Source organism: Symsagittifera roscoffensis, chromosome 7 (genome assembly GCF_963678635.1).
Source record: "Symsagittifera roscoffensis chromosome 7, txSymRosc1.1, whole genome shotgun sequence".
Classification (NCBI taxonomy): Eukaryota; Metazoa; Xenacoelomorpha; order Acoela; family Convolutidae; genus Symsagittifera; species Symsagittifera roscoffensis.
The window spans coordinates 16,291,524-16,312,988 of record NC_087068.1 but is presented as its reverse complement, the minus strand read 5'-3'; the positions used below and the strand labels follow the sequence as shown (position 1 = coordinate 16,312,988).

Below are 21,465 nucleotides of genomic sequence, written 5' to 3'. Positions count from 1 at the left end.
TAATTGTTCTTTTAAAAAAAAAACATTTTGCAATTAGCTTTTGAGGACAAGCTCATTTTACGAAGTTTGTTCAACCAAACAGTCGAGGTAAAATGCACCTGTGAGTAAGAAAATGAAACTCAGTTTCATACAAAGTTTCTTGGGCAGAAAAAAATGTTCTAGCTTTTTTTCATACTAGCCTTTCACCCCAATTTTAAACCCCCCCCCCCCCCAACAAAAACATCTTTCCTTAGGACCAAATAAGTTGAGTTACAGAAAATTCATTTCACAAATTTTGGGTTGAGACGCACGCCTCTATCACTGAAAAAAAAACATATTCAAGTTGGTAAAGGCGGTTGATGCGTAATCTTGAATTGTCTTTTGTTCATTTAGAAGTCAAATCTATTAATAAATAGTTGGCAACAAATCATGACATTATTGAATGATTTTAGGGCTTTTCATGAGAATCAAAGTGTGACAAATTCATGTCATGAACATCCTCGGGTGAGGGAGATTTTATTTAGAATCGAAGGGGAAAAGGTTGAGCCTAGTTTTTAGTTGTAGTACAACTAAAGTGGTCGTAAATATCCTTTTTTGGGATACGAGGGCAAGTTTCACCGCTGGTCTCGTTTAAGTTATAGGACTGTTTTCAGTTTACACGGGCGCGCGATGACATCCGGGCCGGTAAAAACTTCTAGCACTCAACCAAGTGGCCAGATGCCTCGTGGTGTAAAGTCCTCAAGTATCCACAGTATGTCATCTTTTTCGAGTGGTTTCTCGTGCTGCGTCCATTTAGTCCTTTTGATGAGAGTCGGAGCGTGCGCTTTAAGTAGCCGCCTTCAGAAGCTGTCAAGTCTATCTTGGGATCGCTTCCAGGACTTGTTGGACAGTTTACTGGTAGATGCTTCCTAGAAAGCTGCTGTCGGAGCGTAGACGAATGAACGATCCATTAGGAAGTGGTTGGGTGTTTGTGAAAGGTCGTCGACAACGTTACTACTAACATGCGTCAGCGGACGTGAGTTAAGAATTGCCTCAGCCGCGGCTATAATAGTAGCAAATAGATCTCTTGATAGTCGATCAGAATGGAGATTTAGTAAGAATGCAATCAATAAGAGGAGGCGCTCCCACACGTCACCAAAGTGGGCGGTTGACGGAGTATTTAGGCGCCATTTGACATTGGGGATTTGTAGCGTTTCAGTTAGGGCGGTTTCGTTAAAAATAATTGGCTCTAGCTTTTTTTGGTTGAATTTCGTTGAAAATAGTTGTTTACGGGCGCCGACGAGTTAAGTAGCGTTGTCAGAAATTAAAAGCTTAGGTGTGCCTCTACTAGCAATGAAGCGTCTCATTGCCGTTATGCAGTCGTTCGTAGCAAGATTCTCTGTCGATTCCACGTGAACCGCATGGGTAGAGGCATGTGAAGAGCCAAATATAGTTTTTTTATTTGTAACCTTCCTTGCGATGTAGAATGTTTTCAATTCTTGTATTTTTGAACAGAAATGGATCATCAGACGGATCGTAGAAACGAGTTGGCGGCAAGTCATTCATGAGTGGATGTAACCCTCTGCCTTGGAATTTTCTGCAGAGAAAGCAATTATGTATTTTCTGTCTAATTGTTTTTCGGGGCCCAATGATGACAAAACTTTGTTGCAGGTAAGTGGCAGGAGGTTTACCACTTCCCTTCAATGTATCGACAAAAACTATAACCCGAGCGGTAACCCGAACTAAACGAAACCAGATTGAAAACTGGGAAAAAACGATTAATGGTGTAGTTGGGGGCTAACTGTTGTATCATTACTTCGTTCCATTGTCTCGTTGATCCTCCAAGTAGGCTCCTTGTTGAGAAGGAATTGTGGTGCATCCAACCAGAGCTTTGGTACGTCTTTAAGTTCAATTCCACGTGTAGCACTGTCTGCTGGGTTGAGTTTACCAGGGATGTGTTTCCATTGCTCGGCTTTGCATGAGGTAAGTATTTCACCAACTCTGTTTGCGCAGTAAGTTACCAGTTGATGCGATCCAGGTAAACAGTAGTGCTATTTAAAAATGAACTAAATTGCGTATAAATAATTTTTTCGTGAACCAGTTCCAGCTATCAAACAAAAACTGTTGCAAGTGTCATCGCTTGAGTAGCTTGCTTGAGGAGCCCTTTTTTGATATCGATTAACGAGCTTGAACATCAACCTTCTCCAAGCCCTGTTGAAGCTATCAAAGTGAATTTCTAAAGGTGTGCCGCTTAATATCTAGAAAACTCAAACAACTAGAACGATTTAAAACTTTTATTGCTTATGATAATCTGGCTTCTAAAAAACCATTAATTTAGAGAATCAGTTCAAGCTTTCAACAACAGTTTTAAATCCCAGTTTCATTGGTTGATAGCTAATTTGGAATGACTTTGAGAGTGCGTGATCATTCGCCCCGCATAAATATCTCGCGTTAAACTTTCTGAATTATTTCAACGACGGAGCTGTACCGAAAAATGTAGCGGGAAAATTACACTTTTCCAGATTTTTCTCCCCTAAAACTATACTACTCTCGGGTAGTTGAATGCTTTGCTTTTCTGGGTGTTAATTATTTTGGTTATGCTCAAGAAAAAACCCAGACAAAGTGAAAAAGATTTCGTCATTTTCTTCAAAAGTCGTAATAGTTAGACGGGAAGCAAGCAGATGATATCCAACAGTACCTGAATCTCCTCCATGAGCAACAGGTCCTTCAAAACATATTTCTTTTGCCACAATGAAGCTGCTGCACTCTGCTCTATCCTTTATCTCGAGTACTTCCTTTTCCTGTACTAATTGGGTTTTTTCGCCTTTCCGAGAACCAGACGGGAGCCCTTCTATCTTTTTGTGTATGCCTAAAATCAAAACTCTCATTGATTTAGAATTAATTATTATCTGTTTTCAGTTTTTGAGCTGTTTTCTTAAACAGATTGTGCAATAAAATTTCCAATCTTTGAAAATTAGGCTGGAGGTATGCAATAAGTACATATTGTTCGAACCTGTTAGAGTTACAGAAAAAATGAAATTTAATGGTGAAATCATCCGTTTTTGGCGTTAAACCTATTGAACAATGAGTAGATAGATAAACCAGGTAAAACTAGTAAGCCTGCACAGTAAAATATTATATGTGGCATTTTTACAATTGCAAATCACATTTTTACAATTGAAAAACGACGGAAATTATCAGCCTATTCAGCCAAATGCTGAATGGTATATTTTGTGTTTAATTGTATTTCTCGTAGTCTGAAAATTGAATTTTTTTGAGTCAAATTTTTTGCGACAAGATGAATAAACTGAATATGAAAGTATAATATACGCATTTCAGGTAATTTGTAAATATGATGGTTTAAAAGAAACAACTGGTAAGAAATATGATTGAAACAACTGCTAAAAAAATCCGAGTTTCTGTCAGCGAAAATTAAAAAGAAACGCTTTTTTTAGTTTGATTATTTCAACTTTGCTATGATCTTCTCAACAAATTTGGACAGAAATTGACAATCTGCGCAATGATATTTGAGAAAAATTTTCTGAAAAATTAAAGTTTCTTGCCTCAAAAAAATTAGGTATGTTCCGGCTTTGGGCTCGACTTAAAGTAGCTTCTCGGCCGCTATTTTTCAGTCGTAAAACTGCACCTGTTCAATGTTAAGTCGAAACATAAGTCGAGCACCTCGGCCCGGAAAAGACTAGTTCTTACCTAGAATTCGCATATGGGTATTTACAGCGTTGGTGTCACATAACTGCAGTGCGCTTTTCTGATGAAAAGTTGCCTGCTGGAAGTTGATGATGGCAATGTCGTCATGTGAGAAAAAACGTTCAATTATTTTGTTGTCTTTGCCTAACTTCAGTCGGGGCTCATAATCGGGATGTACTATCACAGATTTCGCAAAACCTAAATACTCTGATTTCAATTCAGTTCATCCTCAACCTGGTGAAAACAATTTCTTTTGTTTTTCCGACCTTCCAAAAAAGCAAGAGAATAAGCAAAGGGGCCAATTTTCAAAAACTTTTCGAAAATTTTGATGACCTTTTTGTTGAGGTCTCATTTTCCGAATTGTGCCAAAGCACCAAAAAGACCCTGTTTTGGCCAATATTTCTGCACCGCAGGCAAATTTTTGAAAAAAAAAAAGCCAAAAACGGCGTTTTAGAGCACTTTTTGGAAAACTTTGACCAAAAATCGTGCTTGAAAATTTCGTCGTCCATTTTTTTTAGGTCGACCAAATTGATTTTCTGAGCTCTCCCAAATCACTATAAAGACCCCATTTTGACCAATTTTTCTGCGTCGCAGGCAAATTTTTGAGAAAACAGGCCAAAAAAAGCGTTTTTTTTGCGAGAAAACAGGCCAAAAAAAGAAGGCGCCTTTAGAAAAATTTTAAAGTCAGTCAATCAAAAATGGATATCTCAAAATAATACAAAGGGGGACCCTTTGGGCCCGCAGGGAGTCGAATCCCTGAAGGGGGGGGGGGGTGAAAGTAATAATTGTGAAAAATTATATTCTTCATTATTTACATCGTAACATCACGTATTTGGCCATAAAGCCACTATAAAATAAGAACGTATTAAATGTGGGAAAGGAACCCTCGATCATTTAGCCGCTTCCATTGAAAAAGTATAGACTCAACTTTTGGTCCGGAAATTACTCATTTCTGGACACATTTGGTGTTCTTACCCAATGCTAAAAACCTGATAGATAGGCTATTTGAAATCTTGTTTCATCAATTGAATTAACCTCCTTTAGTGAAATCAAGTTTCGCCTTCTTGTCAAATTTCCAGAAAGACGGCTTAGTGGTGAAATTCGTGTAGTTAATTTCAATGCGCAGCTCTAAAATAGAAACAGTTTTTAAAAAGTTTAAACCAAATTTGTTGAGACAGCTTATCGCAAGTGACATAAGATTGGTTAGTTTTAAGTACTCTACAATCTAATGAACGTACCAAATGCGGGAAGTTAAATAAAAAACGCAACCAATCCGGGCGCAGTACGAATGTCGTAAATTAGGATTTCTCAAATGTAGTAAATTAGTACCAAAAGTGGCGCTATGGACGCCCAGGAGGATCGAACTCCTCTCAGTATAGGGTGTGTGGGGGGGGGGGGGGGGGGGGGGGGGGGAACCTTCCGCTATTATCTAAATGACGTACGAATGAATTATTCAAAATTGAACAAACTCAGAGCATTCCGATTCTTTTTCTAGAAAAAAGTGCAATTTTTTGTGGTCAAAACATTAGATTTCAATGTAAATCAATCGGCTTCTTCTTCTCATATTGATTAAATTTGACAAAATCTGACAGAAAAAAATACAACGCAGAAAAAAATACAACTTTCTTAAAACTTTCGAAGCTTTCACATTCATAGCCCACCCCCAACCAAAATTCACAAAACTCACTGTGGAAAAGAGGCTATAAATTACTGAGTCAGGTGAGGTTATAAAGGCAAAGCTACTCCGGTCGTTTTTGAAGACAAACTGAACAAGAGGAGAGCTTACCAAGAAATTGTTTTGATTTCCAACTCCTTTTCAACAAATAGAAACCTATTTTTAGAAAAATCCCTACTATAGACACAAAAGTATTATTGGTTTGAAGTTGTTGAAAAAAGTAATGTGCTTAAATGTAATTGGTTTTTTTTGTAAACATAACTTTTACAGACTCTTTTCAAGTTTCCCGCCACCCTCGTAACATTGCAAAATTCAACTGTTCAAACGGCATTTTGCATTATGTATAAAAAATGTTGTAGAAATTTGTTCACCTGTTCACGCTAACACGTTTTGATGCACTTTATAACAAGAAAATAATTTTATATAGACTTTCATATATTAAAAAGGTGGGGGAAATGGAGGAGCCCTTTTATAACACCAAAAATCACAAAGTGTAATTTCGGCAAGCACCGGAAAAAGTAATACTTGAAATTGTTTACACAGGTACGCAACACAGCACACATCAGGTATCTTCTGACATATTTAAATCTAATAAGGAGCTAGAAATGTTTCCGAAAATTGTGATGTTCAACCCCTCTACGCAGTGAGCAGCCGTGATCACAGTGTGTCTGGAAATGATTGTGCCACCGCAGTACCTGTCTTTATCGGTCTTGGACGTATGGTTTCTGTAGTAGATATCCACTTCCACGAAGAAGTCTCGCTTGCTTTTTGGAACACATCCATTGCATACTCTTCTGTCATTTTGCTCTGATGCCCAAAGACTCAGAAAAATTGATCAGACATTGATCAGAAAAACGAGAAACAAAAACTTGGAGCAAATCATGGTTGTTGGTTGCTTAGGTGTTAACTTAGTTGGAAAATACTTGGTCTGAAATCAAAATGCAATTGAATTTGTCACTTTTTGACTCTCAGCAAAATCATTTGGCGGTTGTTGGCTTTTGGCGTTGAAACTTTATCTAAAGCTATCTTAAATATTTTAAATTGAATCTCTATCTAAAGTTATCTTCGTCCCCCACTGGAGTTTTACGGATAAAAATTATTTCGATTGGGTTTTTGCAGTCTGTCTCTCTTAAACTTGATAACGATTATAAATGATGACAAGACGCCGTGAATGTTCCGACTAAACTTCAAAGGCAATTAAAACGTTTTGCGGTCTGAATAATTGACGACATAATCGAAATAAAAAATTTTTCTTCTTCATTTGTCACCCCACAGGCTATGCAAAATGCAAAGATCGAATTTCGCGTCTCGTATTTCTGGCCTCAAATCTATAGATTTGTCGCGTGCTATGAGAACGCAAAATATTGCGCGTTAATTATCCCATATTGGCCAATTTAGCAGTTTTCAAACCCATGACTTTACGAAAAAGATGAGAGCTCCGGATAAACAAAATGTTTCAGATAGTATAGAAAACCGTCGTAAAAATGCTAAATAATAAAAAAATAAACCACACCACGCATAACTATTCTGAACTTTTTTGTAAGTCGGAACAAAAAATGCAGTTCGCATAAGCATCAATTTTGTAGTGTAATGATGGGTTTTACAAAGTTAGGAAAAAACAAATGTTTTCGTGATGCTCTGAATAGTCTTAAACCCATTTTTTTCTTGATTTTTGAAAACAAAGATGGGTGGAGAAAGGAAAAAGCGCCAAAATGCATTATAATGTGGCAATTTTTCAAAAACAATCAAATCTATTTTTTAATTGAGCATGATTGATTTTTTTCTGTTTTTCTGCTAGGGTTTTTTTCTTCACACAAACTTCGAATTTGTAACTAGCAATTTTTGACGGAATCATTGAAAATGTATTATTGGCTTGAGTTCATATTTAAAAAAATTTTTTACATGGGATCTTTTTTCGTAGGGTTATGGGGAAAGTTGTAGCAGATTGAATTTTCTGAAAAAATTTATGACAGAATCTTTGCTACATCATGAATTTTTAATATGTCAGAAACACTTTTTATGATAAACATTTCTTATTTCTCAAAAAGTTTTCTCCACTTTTCTGATATAAAAATGAGTCCCAATTAAAGTTAGCCACTCTTTGATTCTAGCGACAAAACAATTTGGCGGTTCTTGGCTTTGGGTGTTAAAACTTGGCGGCGATTTCAGTAATAAATCGAATCTCGATCTAAAGCTATAATTGTCCCGCTCCAGAGTTTCGTGGATAAAAATTTTTTCAATTGGGATTTTGCAGTCAGTCTCTCTAATACTCAAAAACAATTGATTATACTCGATTCAAGGTTAAGGATTAAAGGTTAAAAGTTGATTGATGGTTGATTAAATGTTAAAAATGAAAACTGACTATGGTTGTCATGGCCTACACCCAATTTTTGTTATCAATGCAAACAGATAAATTACTCTTTCGCAAGCAGGCGAGGGAGGGAGGAAAAAAGAGCCAAAATGCATTATATTGTTACTGTTTTCAAAATCAATAAAATCCATTATCAAACAATTATAGTCGATTTTTATTCCAGTTTTCCATGGAAATGTCGGAATATTTGTTCTCAGTTTTTTTTTTCAAACGAATTTTGAGATATTAATAAGCAATTTTTGACAGATTGGTTCGAAATACATTTTTCTCTTGGGCTCAATTTTAAAAAAAAAGTTTTACCTGCGATCATTTTTTTTTGAATTATAAGGGTTTAAAGATTGACAGCCTGGCCAGTTTGGGACAATTAAACCCAAATATATTTCAAGCTATTAAAGCGTAAGCGGAGCTTTAATCCGTCTTTGAATTTGTTTCAAATTGAATTGAGTTATGTTATTTAGTTTAATCAATATTTTGCAAAAAAATAATCTTGTAATTTGTTTTAAATTTGAGAACAAAAAACACTTATATATTGAGATTATATTGAGAACAAATTCCATTATATTGAAAGCAAAAAAAAAATTGATCAGTTATAATGGGCTTAAATGAATCGTTTTTTTAAAAAGAAAACAGTCATTTAAAAAATACTGTCAAGATTTTCGCTGAAACATTAAAAAAAGCACCCTTCCCCTATTTTGCATTTTGGGCTATAACTTGTTTAGAAAAAAGAAATAGCCCACTACTTTCTTACAAAATTATATTTTTTTTGCAAAATTTGGGTTGCTCCGCCGTTTCTCTGCGCCTGCTTTTTTGCTATTTTTTACATTCTGAACCTTTATTCTTATGTTTTCATTGTCCTTGATAATAGATTCTGTCAATTACAAACACAATGGTCAGTAAATATTATCTCGGTAAATCAAATGAAAAAATTGATGATTAGATCTGGTGGTTGAAACGATAGAAACGTAAAAATTGATAAACCGCCATTCAATATGTGAGAAAAAAGCTCTTTTGGCTCTTTTTTGATCCCTCTTCTTCATAAAAGCAGTTATTTTATGGTGTACCTAACATTTTACAAGGTTTTACCGAAGGTGGTGTTTGAGACATCCTACTTATTTGGTACGCGGTATACACAATTAAGAGCAACTCGAGTTCAGCAAAGGCGCTAGGTTAGAACATTTTCGTATAATAATAACTTCTTTTAAAATTGTGCTCAAAATAGGTTACAGTAGATGACCTCTTTAATTTAAATAAAAATATGTAACTTGTTGATTTTTTTTTTAAGTTTCAAATATGATCTTTGCTACAGGAAATTGTCATAATAACTCTTTACAATAACGTTTTAAGCATTTCTTTTTACCCATAAAACTCTTTTCCGCTGTCGGAGAGGACGAAGCCTTTAATGTTCTCAAACAGTCGCAAACAGTTTAATGGAACTTATAGTGTATTGTCTAAAGAGTTTTTAAATTTTAAATGAATCTTAAAATTTTAACTTGTTTTATAAATAAAGCCAGAATTGCACAAAACATTGGGAAGACTGAATTATTACCTTAAATTTAAGCCTGTGGTACTGCTATGGCAGTACCCAATAGTTTAAGAAATATTGTTAATTAATACAACCTAATGACGGTCGTTATCAAAATCAACCATGGTTTTTGATCTTAGAGATCACTGTCACATTCAGTGTGTTTCTTTATAGATTCTAATGCATGACTATTTATACATAGTTATTCAAAAGTTTTCAACATTACGGACACGCTGTACTTACATACCAAGAAGTATCACATGGCGCAGCCAGCAGTGATGTTTGCAAATCAAGAGAACAAAACAGACCTAGATTTTCCGTTGGGCATCGTCTCAAACGACTCTCCGTGGCTAATCAAAACATTAAACTATCTGATGTGGTGAAAAGGAATGGAGCTCCTAAGAGCTCCAGCACGCACAACGCCCAACATCAAAGCTACGAAGTCCGCTCATTTTCCAAAAGGTTCGATATTCAATATTATATATATTTTGAAATTGAAACAACTAACGAGTGTGAGTGACACACTATTCTAAATGGATGTGTTGCTGTTAAAAAAATATTTTGGCGTTAAAATTGTTCTAGTACCTCTGAAGATTTGGGTTGTATGGCGTTTACAACCAAATACATCCGGCTACGCTTCGACCATGTCAGTAACATCAACAAAAACGTCAGATGAGATGGGAACCCCTCGCAGTGGTAGCTATTGATACAATTATAATTGTTTATAATCGGTGATAATCTATTATTTTGTATCCAATTTGTAATTCAGTTGTTTAAAGAAAAACATTTTAGTCGATTGTAATAGGTTATAATCCCTTTTGTTAGCTTATTTTTTTCCTCGACCTGGCATCTGAATTGCCTATTTGTGTGCTTATTGTAAACATTGACTTCACGGTTTTTTGGAAGGTTTATTTATTACCAACCTCGTGAACTTTCCAAGTAATATGAAAAAATCTCTATGGAATTTTTGTTTTGTGGTAAAACTTTGTTTCAGATGAACAAAAGTCTGACAAGACATCTCACTTTCAGAGATTTTGTTTTTGGTAGATAAATAATAACCCATAATTTACAATTTAATTTATACTTTTGTTGTGACAAATTTTTGTGACAAAAGAGATTATAATTGTTGTCACAGAATAGATTATAATCGATTATAACCAATCATAAATGATTGATAGAGTTTTTGTATTAACTTTAATTAGTTATATTTGATTGTAAGAGATTAAAATTTCTTGGAATAAATCACGATTATAATCGATTATAAGTATTTTAAACACCTATTTTTAATAATTACAATCAATTGTGATTGTCAAAAAATTAACATACCAATCCGTTAGATTGATTTTTTACGGGAGCGTTCAGCAGTGCCGAAGTACAACAGTGCCGAAAAAGGCGGGAAAATAATAAAACGCATTTTCTAAAGAGCGGCAAATTACTGACGCTGGCTCTTTTTCCTTTTCCCACCACCTCCCACGACCATCAATTTTATGGTGCAACGAGTGGTTTTACAAGGTTAAATATGAAGACCAAATGTGTTTGGCACAACCTAAGTAGTCCGCATGTCAGTTTTCATTATGATCGGACAATGTGAGCAGTAACTTTACTGGTAAAAAATTACAGGTGGGGGGGGGGAAGGAAAAGAGCCGTGACGCTAATTAACAAAGAAAATCACTCCAACTTCGGCGCCCTTATGTCTGCAACTGCAAATTAAACATTTACTTTGGCGCCAAAACGTGTAAGCTGCAAATTTTCTTGATCTCACAATCTTAAAGTGTCACTTAAGATTGTAAAGATTTGTTCAAATTTTCGGCACTGTTGAACACAGTTTTCATTTTCGGCACTGTTGAACAAAGTTTTCATTTTCGGCACTGTTGTAGTTCGGCACTGTTGTACTGTCCCTTATTTACGCCTAAAATTGGATGCGGGAAACTAAATTTAAAAAGTATTCGCGCGTTCTGCTCTTTGTTTATCTAGAGTTTGTTTATCTAGTGCATCAGTTTGCAAAGGTTTCAGTTCTAGTGGACAGATCGGGAAAAAAACGTGAAAACTTTCCTTCTTTAATTTCAATCAGTATCTTCACTTCGTTCAAATACACCTTAAATAGAACGGACTTATATACACCTTAAATATGGGATAATCATTAATTACATAACCAGGTTTTCAACGTCGCGTAGCTGTCAACCTCAGATAGACGTGATCAGTTTCCATAGTCGCGACCAATTTTAGTCGCAAAAACCTACGTGACAAGAGATTTCGTGACAAGAGATTTCGAATACTTGTCACGAAAAACGCCCTACTTCCACCCTCAGGGATTCAAACCCCTGCCGACCCAAAGGTTCCCCCTTTGTACTATTTTGAGACATCCATTTTTGGTGACGGTCCCATAAACTTTTCTAAAGGCGCCTTCTGCTACAATGTATACTAACTTTGACGAGGAAGCGCGCTCCGACAAAACGCGATTTTTTGGACAACATTTTCTAAAAACTGCTTAAAAACGCATTTTCGTCCTGTTTTATCAAAATTTTGGCAGTTTAGCCAAAACAGGGTCTCTGTAGGGTTTTGAAAGAGCTCGGAAAATCATTTTGGTCGACCTAAAAAAAGTAGCACAACCCCCCCCCCCCCCCCCGCCCGAGAAAATCCTAGATCCGCCCCTGCCCCGAACGACTATGGATTTTTGGTCGATTTTTCTCATTTGGTTTGACTAAGTTCGATTTGATGATTTGACCCAGTTTTGGTTTTATTTCGAGCCAGTTCAATTAGTTTCTAAAAGAATCATTAAGCTTCAAATAAAACTCAAATATTTGATTCAGATTAATTTTAAGATACAAATTTGAATAACGATTTTAATAAATGGCTAACTAGAGAATTAATAATAAAAAACCTCATCAATTAGCTTAATTAAATCGTTTTATACATCGGCAAGCAATATTTTAGCTTCCTTTCGAGTGCTGAGATACGTGGCCTTGAGAATGAGCATTTAGCAAGAATTTTGGTGGGCTTTCATAACCGTTACTTGTAGTTTTTTAGCGCATTATGACACTCTGGCGTTCGGTGAGTAATAGTTTGATCGCAACAAAAATAGTTTAAATGTAAGGAGTAAATCTTAGTTTCAGTTGGTTTTCATGTTTTCTTCAATCCAGTCGCTGGTAGCGGAGACCCGAGTAGCCAACTCGTTGCCGAGAAGAGTAACACCACTCAGCACTCCAAACAAGCACACTGGTTTGTACTTATACTCTCCTTTCTTTCCAGGGTATGGCTCTGCTGAGAAGACAGGGCCGCCTGGTCATAAAAGACAATCATGTCCCATTCGAATATGATAGTTTATATAAATTTTATGTGATCAAACTTATTTTCATGGCACTTTTCCTCTCCATGCCCCCCCCCCACGTTTCAATATTTCAAGTTTTTTAGTTGTTTTACGTGCGATTACGGGCTAAATGCGTGACGATACGATGTCAGGTACGAAGAACAAATATGTTCACAATAGTTAGTTCACCATGCAAAACTATGGCAGCGTTGAATAAGTGAAATTCGAATGTTGGGGGGTGGAAGAGAGTCAATTTTATTAAAAACTATGACACTTGCATAATAGCACGGTGTAACTATTTGCTAATAATTTTTTTAAACTTAGTTTTTTTTTACCCCCTCCCAGTATGATTTGTGACTGAAACTCGAGATACAAAAACCTATATGAAATTACTTTCGGTGCTGTGGCTCTTTTTCTTTCCACCACCTGCAATTTTTTATGAATAAAATTACTGTTCACATTGTCCGATTGTCATGAAAATTGAAATGCAGAACAACTAAGCCATGTCAAACATATTTGGTCTTGTTAATCAACCTAGTAAAACCACTCGCTACACCATAAAATTGATGCTTGCGTGAGGTCGGGGTAAAAGACCGTTTATTCGATACAGTGAAGAAAGTACATTCTGCAAAATCATTCACTGCATCAGGGTAGCTAGAACAGGCTGTTCAGCCTAACAAGTAGCTACCCCCAGGGATAACTATTACAATTAAGCAACGACATATATAAATTCATGCTAATTAGAAAAAATTATCGATCAGCTGTACATTATCAATAATGTAGTTTTCCTGGATAATTTTTGAAAAAGTTTGACAGTTTTTCATCAGAGTAAGTTTCAATGTTATCTGGAAGAAGCCTATTGACATCAAAAAGTTGAAGCATTTCACAATTTTATAAGAGAGAGAATTTTCCATCATTTTTGTTTTGCAGCGGTAAAAGAGAATCATTCCATTTGAGGTAGAAAACGTACTTCTTCGATAACTGAACTTATTATTTTTCAAATATTCTAATGGAGAACGTTTCAGGTATAGGAAAACTGTCTCTTTCAACAATTGATTTAAATAGATTTTATGAACTGTTTCTAAACCAAGTTCATTAAATTTCGAAGTAAGATGTTCAAATTTTCGTTTAAAAAAAATTGTTTGCAGTATCCTTTTTCAGATTTGTTTTGCTAGTACTACCATATATTAGAAGACCATATGATATTATTGGTACCACATAAGCTAAATAAAACTTTAATAACATTTTTTTTGAAAATACACAACGGCCTTTGTACATGATCCCAATAAATCTTGCTAATTTTTGCAGACAATTTTAACATGCTCGTTAAATCTAAGTTGATGATCAATTTGAACACCTAAATATTTGAAACATTTAGTAAAACTAACATTTTCACCTCCCAGTGTAAATTTTGTATCAAAACAAGTTTCACCATAACATAAAATTTTACATTTTGTAGAGCTAATCGACAATTTGTTACGAATGCACCAGTCATCTGTTTTCCCTAAATCATTCTTAAAATCATCGGATGTTCTCGACGTTGGAAGAGATGCAAGAATGGCAGTATCATCAGCAAAAAGGCTTATTTCAGTCTTTGTTACGATGTTGTTAATATCAATGATATATAGTAAGAAAAAAAGTGGACCAAGAACAGATCCCTGGGGCACCCCACATTCTATTGGTTTTTTATAGGATCTACTCTTCGTATTTTCTACGTATTGCTGTCTATTTGTTAAATAACTTAAAATGAGATCATTAAATTTGCCTCGAAAACCATATGCATTTAATTTTTCTAAAAGAATTGTGTGGTCAACTGTGTCAAATGCCTTTTTCAAGTCTATGAAAAGTGCTAATCCCATATATTTTGATCTGTTGTCTTCCTCATAAAATCAGTTACCCTTGCAGTTGCATGGATGCAAGAATGTTTTTCACGAAAACCAAATTGCTCTGGTATAATAGTATTGTGTTTATTGATAAAAGACAACATTCTTTTATGAAGTTACTTCTCAAAGATTTTGCTGAAGAACGTCAGTAGGCTAATAAGTCGACAGTTGCAAGCACTTTGTTTGCTTCCATCTTTGAAAATAGCAATAATTTTGGCAATTCTGCATGAGTCGGGAAAATAAGCACTATCAATACATTTGTTGAAAAATTTCGCCGAGAAAACAGAGATGACCGGTGCACACCGTTTAATCATTTTTGTTGATAGCCCATCATGACCACAAGAAGATTTTGGTTTTAGGGCAGTGATGATTTTGTTGATTTCGTGTCCATCAGTTTTAAAAATTACAAAACTAGAAGGTTTTTTTTTTCCAAATGCCTTGAGGCAGATCCAGCTAAGGGTATAGATTCGCTAAGATGTTTTCCAATACTCACAAAAAATTGTTCAGGGTATTCGGTTCAACCTCGGACTAGGCTACTTTTTTATTTTCACAAAAGTTGTTCAAAACTTGAAACATTTGTTTTGATGATGACGAATCTTCCACTTTTTATTTAAAAAAAAACGCTCAAAAACCGCGCAAGATTTGAACGGTTTTGAGTGGTTTATCTAAAAAAAAACTGTCAAAAACCGCTCAATTCTCGACTCGGGTACACTCGAAAAATCTCGACTCGGGTACACTCTGGCATGAAACCTTGCTGATCTATTGACAAGAATTTAGCTAAACCTTGAATGAAGTGAGGCTTTTTGCTTGTATCAACAGTTTGCGAAGTTCGTTTGTAATCAAACCATTGAGACTTGACTAACAGCCTTGGGTCACTAACGGTGAGTAAATTATTCAAGAACGATTTAAAAATTGATCATTGTGACAATGAGTGGATGGAGGAAATGCAACATTCAAAAGATGAGCCGACGCCATTTTTTCATTTAAAAAATACTGGCAAACGATGTTGGATGTTGTGACAAAAAATCACGCCTGTTGAGCGATCGTCATGATGCATGTGTGGAGATAGACCAGGCAAAGAACATTCTGGATAAGTTAGTTACTGCTGCTGAAGTTTGTCAAATTAACTGTACTTGGGGAATGAATGATTTAAGTGTAATAACACTTGCAAATTAAGATTTGCTGGAAAAAGAACTCACCATCAGATTGAAAAATTTTACATTAATTTGAATTTTTGCAGCATGCTTATTTTCCTAGACAACGGACATTTGATTTTAAAACGAACAGGAAATCAGAAGCAGAGTACATGTTGACATATTGGAGCGGGGTTAAAACTCAATCATTTTGTGCGCTGGCAATTGAGTGTTGAGTCAAATCCTCTTCTGTCTTCGTCTATTTGCTCCTCTTGATATGCTAGCGCAAAAATTGGACTGCTCCGGCAAATCCACTGATTTCTGAAACTGCCTGTTAGTATGCAGTCTCTTCTACTCTGTCTTTGGTCAGCTGTTGGCGGCTTTCGTTGACATTAATTTTAAGCTCAAGTTGACTCTTCATCGACTGAGTTTTGATCTCCTGCTTCCTTAAACCAGCATAAGCCTCTGCCTGGCATTCAATTTCTTCGCAGGAGCTACTTTGTGTCGAAATTCGCTGGAAGTCAACAAACCAATCTTAGAAGCGCAGTTGAATGGCTTCTGGGAACAAACGAATTCAAATGGAACCAGAAATCGATAGTTTACTACATGATCACCTCATGTTTCAATCTTGTGGTCTGAAATTTTGTTTCGCTGAAACTTATACTCAGGGATCTCAGTGCTGAATTAACTTATAACTTAAACTTGAACCGTACTTAGATACTCTTGTAAATTTGTTTTGGCATTCAATGTTTGTCCTAAAAAATAGTTTTTTTTATACTGAGATCAATGACTAATTTGTTCAAAAACTAAAGAAACTTTGATTGCTGCATTACAAAAATACATGTCAAGGGAAAGTCTGATAACAAATGAGAGGACCACTTTAACAGTTATCCAGCTCTGTGCCTGGGGAACAGATTGAAAACAAACAGTTGGACTAAAAAAACTATCAATTTAAACAAACCTATTGCTTCAAGTTGTCTAAAATCGTTATCAATGAAACTAATTTTTCGTCGTTTGTATCAAGTATTAAGAATCCTGTTTGAACTAAAAATTATTCGGGTTTTTAGGACGTTATATGTTAACTTTATCCTCTATTAAACTTTGATTTCTTTTGGAGCGACAGTTATCTGTTTCCGTGAAGAATTTTTATCGTATTCGATATATGCTTGCTCGAAAATTTTAAGACATCTTGCCATTTTCTAATAGTTTTTCTTATTATTGCTTCGGGAGTTTTTAAGAAAGTTTTTTTGGTTAATTGCTTTCAAATTGAAACGAGAACCTGAAACTGAAATTAAGGATTCATCCAGTCACATCCGAACAGTAGTGTTAACGGTCTCGGCGGTATGCAGCCAAAAACGGGATGATTAGTCAAAATTTAAGTCATCGTACGTGAAAGAAAGTTCTACATCAAATATATTTTTGTGAAATTTCACTTGTGAGAGTCTAAGTTTCCAGTAAAGTTGCAGTAATTTATAGCCTAACAGGTATGGTTTAGCAGTTCAAAGTGACGGCGTTACGGCGAAAAGGTAGTGCTAACGATTGTAACGATGCGGAATGTTACCAACGACGGGGCGAGCCGATCAAAAGTTTTCAAGATTATCAAGCCACTGAATGAAACCGATGTAGGAATTTACTGAAAAAGCTTGCTCGACCTAGATCAACTAGGTCCCATCTAAAACTGGAGATAACCAGTTTGAAATAATATGGAAAAAATATTGATGCAATTTGAAATGCAAAGATTTTATGAAATGAGGGTCTAGCTGCTTACGTAGTGGAGCCGCCTAATACCCATTTTTAACCGAAATCAATATTTGGCTGGATAGTTTTTGAAAAAAAAAAGAAAATATATTTTTTAATTTTAAAATTCCAAACAGCGATAATTTCTCATGGCTTTTTCAAAAAATAGAAAAAAATCGAAAAAATAGGATGTAATTCTGCATCATGTGTTTTAAATCGATACATTAAACCTCAGAAATGGCGGAGACTGTTTTGAAAAAGTGTTCCAAGTCTCAAAAATTTGAAAGCTGCTTCAGCACGAAATTTTCTCAGAACCTGTTTTATCGACTGCATGCTTAGCCGCAGAGCCATTTACGCAGTGAGGCTTATGCAGTGCTCGACTAAACCCTCATTCTCGAAATCGACAGGGTAGTTTTTAAGAGTGAAAAAATTGAAAGTTGCAAATCGTAAAAGTTTTTTAAACCTAATTTTTGCCAAGGAACAAACATAGTTTCCTACAAAACTAAGGAGTTGCTACTACTGCGCAAAAAAAATCCCGCCACCTTATTCATTAGGCTGAAATTTTGAACTCGGATTTGGTCTCATGGGCCCAGCTGGAATGTCAGTTTGATATTTTTGAAAAGCTCGTTGATTTGACGCATGATGAAATGCGTAAATATCAAGAAGTCGAAAAATGAGCTACTCCTGAGACATTAGATGTTTCTGCGTTAAAATAAGTAATTAGCCAGAGGAGATGTCTACTGCCTACTCTATCAATCAGTTTTAATATCAATTTCCGAAGGAAAACAAAAATCTTCCCAAAAACAATGAAAAACACTGTTAAAAATTGGCATTTTTTCGGGACGCATCGGATTTTAAAAAGAGGTGTAACCGTTTTGGCAGGAAAGAGTTGTACGCCTCAATTTTTAAAGAGGGCGTTTTTGTATACAAATCTCCAAAAGACAATTAAAAAATCATTGTTTTGATTTTGTTGTTCAACAAAAAAATTGTAGCTAGGCTGCCTCTGCTGGAAAATTAGTACAACCTGTTTTTTGATTGAGTTCGTAGCCGCGGTACTATTTATGAAGGAAAAATTCCCATGATCATTTTTTTGTGAATGATTTTTTTGATCTCATTTTTACAAGGCTACTTTTGAGTAGAAGGAAAAAGTTTGAAAAAATTCAAGGATCAATGAAAGATTAAAGTTTCTCTTTTCTTACAAGATGTACCAAGTTTTCAAAAAGAAGAGTCGCAGCTTCCTGTCATAGCTACTTTTACAAGACAAAAGTAGCCTGTTCTTCAGATTGCACCCTTAATCTCAGATTTGGTAGAATAGTTTCTGAGAAAAGTCAAAAGTTTCCAACAGTGAAAAAGTCACTCTAAAATTCAATATATGAAAGTCTATTTGAAACTACTCTTAAGATTTTAAACTGCATTAAAACATGTCAGGTGAACTCACTTTTACAAAAATTTTTACTTGCAAAATGCCGTGTGAACAATTTTTGAACAGCTCAATTTTGTTAAACTGCGAGAGGTTGGGAAACTGGAAAAGAGGCCAAAACTCTGTCAACAAATAAAAACTTTTGACTTTTCTGCAAGTACTTACTTTTTTGTTAAAAATTTTTGGACGTAGCCATTCACGCAGGAGAATTTCAAGCAATTTGTTCCAACGTTTGAGCCCATTTCTCAGGTTTGAAAGCGAAAAGCTTCAAAACATTTAAAAAAAATTGACTTTTAAGGTTCGGCAGGGTAGTTCGCAAAGCTTGAACAAAATTTACAAATTTCAGAAAAATGGTTAGAAAAATTTACTATTCTGAGTGCCATAATTTTTTTGTGACCACGCTTCCTAGATCCAGGAGCTTCCCAAATCCATTTCTTGAGCTCTTAAGTTTTCAAATGGGAGAGTAGTTTTCAAGAAAAATTTTAAAAGTTCAAAAAATAGTCGTACAGTTGAAAAACTGACTTTTTTGAGGACCATAAATCCTTTGTGTAAAGAAACTTGTGCATGGCCAAAATAAAATTCAAATTTGTTTCAAATCAAAAATCAAGGGCAACATATTCACCCCACCGACTGAAGGCTGTAGAAAGGTAAGGTATTGTGGAATAAAAATGAGGGCTTTTAATCATTTAAAAATTGGTAAAAATAGTTTTTTGTAAAATGGAGAAAACTTCAAAGCGTCAAAAAAATCAACTCATTTTCATTCATTTTTATAATACTTGTTTTATTGTCAAACAGGAAATTTGATATTTTTTCCATCTAAAAAATTCTAGTTTTTGGATTGGAAAGGTAGGGATCTGATTCGTCTTTATTTATTGTGCGAAAAATGAAATCCGACCAATGCTGTCCAAAATTGAACTTTTTCAGAAACTTTAGCCCTTGATTTTGAGGTAGAGTGCTGGGGTTCAATCCCGAACTGCTCTTGACCTCAATTCCCGAATTATGCTCGTGTAAGACAAATCTTATGCTGAATCTGCATAAAATCTTTTTCATAAAAATTTTTTTTAAGACAGAGATTCGGTTACGGAATCGGTTAAGCCAGAGGGTTAAAATATTTTGCAACTCATATAAATTTCATGGAAATAGCAACTTTTTCAAAAAAAATGACAAAAGCGGGATTTTCAGGCCTGGTCTTGCATATGAAATCAAATTTAGTTCCAAACATATCGATAACATATTTTTCCAGGGGCGGATTTAGGGGGGCGGGGGCGGACGCCCCTCTCCTTCAAGGATTCGACTCCCTGCCCCCCCCCCCCCTTTGGTCCCCCCTTTGGTACTTTTTAAGAAATCAATTTTTGGCCGACCGACCCTTAAATTTTTCTAAAGGCGCCTTTGGCGCCAATATATACTAACTTTGAGGGGGTCTAGATTTTCCGTGGAATTTAGATGAATTCTTTTTCCAGCGCGCGCCAAAAAAAAATTCCAGCGCGCGCGATTTTTTTGTCAAAGTTTTCCAAAAAGGGCCGAAAAAATGTTTTTTTGGCCTGTTTTTTAAAATTGTACCTGCGGCGCAGAAAGTTTGGCCAAAACAGCATCTTTTTAGTGCTATAGGAGAACTCGGAAAACGGAAAAAGAACTTGGTCGACCTGAAAAAGGTCTTCAAAATGTTCTAAAATTTTTTGAAAATCCCCCCTCGAGAAAATCCTAGATCCGCTCCTGTATTTTTCATTGCCAACTGTTTTCTAATCAATTGCATTTGTATGTTGAGCCTAATCAGCATTAGTTTTACGTTTTCTATACTTTAAACAAGCAAAGCCCCGTCCCTTGGAGATCAAACCGTCAAGCCACACCATGGGCTAGCCAGTATTATTCTATATCTGTTTAGTATATGTAGCATTTTCGTTCTAATATAAAGTTAATTTCATAAATCTTTCTTGTTAATGTTATAAAGCATTGACATACAGGAAAACCAGATCATGGGATCAAAATGTAGATAAAAAAAGCTAATAATTTGAAACTCAGCATTTTACTCAGTTTACTTCAGAATTTTTCAGTAACTTTAATTAAACGAGGGGGGGGTGTGCAGAAGAGATTTAGGGAAGAAGGGGGGCGGGGCGCACGTCGTCCTCCTCAGGTATTCGACCCCTTCAACAACCAAAGGGTCCCCTTTCAGTATTAATTTATGAAATCCATTTTAGGACGAACAACCATTAAATTTTTTTCTAAGACGCCTTCGCCCCGCCCCATTTTATGGCATCTTTTTCCAATCCACCTTTTTTCCAACCCCCCTCCCCCATTTCAAATGTTTTATTTTTAGTTGTATTATGGGGTATTATGGCTGAATGCAATATTTTTTGAATTAAGGTATGAAGAAAAAATGTAATCACAATAGTTAAAATGTTCACCAAGCAAAATCTAATTGCATTATGACAACCTAGAGTTATTTAAATCTGTTATAGCAACAATGCCTATGTGTAGCTTTTTTATTCTGCTGTGAATTCTAATAATCAACATTTTAATTAATGTCTTGCTCGAGTAAATTATATTTAAAATTGGTCAAAATGTGTCTGTCAAAACCCGAAACGCCACAACTAGCAAGAAAAGACAACTAGCAAGAAAAGACAACTTGCAATAAAAGACAACTCGCATTAAGAGACAGCTCTCAATATATCAACGTCATTGTCGCACCAGCGTGCTGCGAGTTTGCCGACAGAGGGCAGAATTTTAATTAAAATCGGAGCCGGTTATTGCCGCAAA

At 35.5% G+C, this 21,465-nt stretch overlaps 2 protein-coding genes across 2 annotated transcripts in view; one reads left to right on the top strand and one right to left on the bottom strand.

Annotated features, from left to right (window-relative positions):
* The window catches only part of LOC134850944 (centrosomal protein of 164 kDa-like), a 556,693-nt gene that overhangs the window by 112,498 nt on the left and 422,730 nt on the right, over positions 1-21,465 (top strand). The gene's annotated exons all lie outside the window — the stretch shown is intronic.
* The window catches only part of LOC134851056 (clotting factor G beta subunit-like), a 34,466-nt gene continuing 25,173 nt past the window's right edge, over positions 12,173-21,465 (bottom strand). The window contains exon 5 of the mRNA XM_063866955.1: positions 12,173-12,510. Within this exon, the coding sequence (XP_063723025.1) occupies positions 12,341-12,510 (170 nt within the window). The 3' untranslated portion in view covers positions 12,173-12,340. The remainder of the gene's footprint in view (positions 12,511-21,465) is intronic.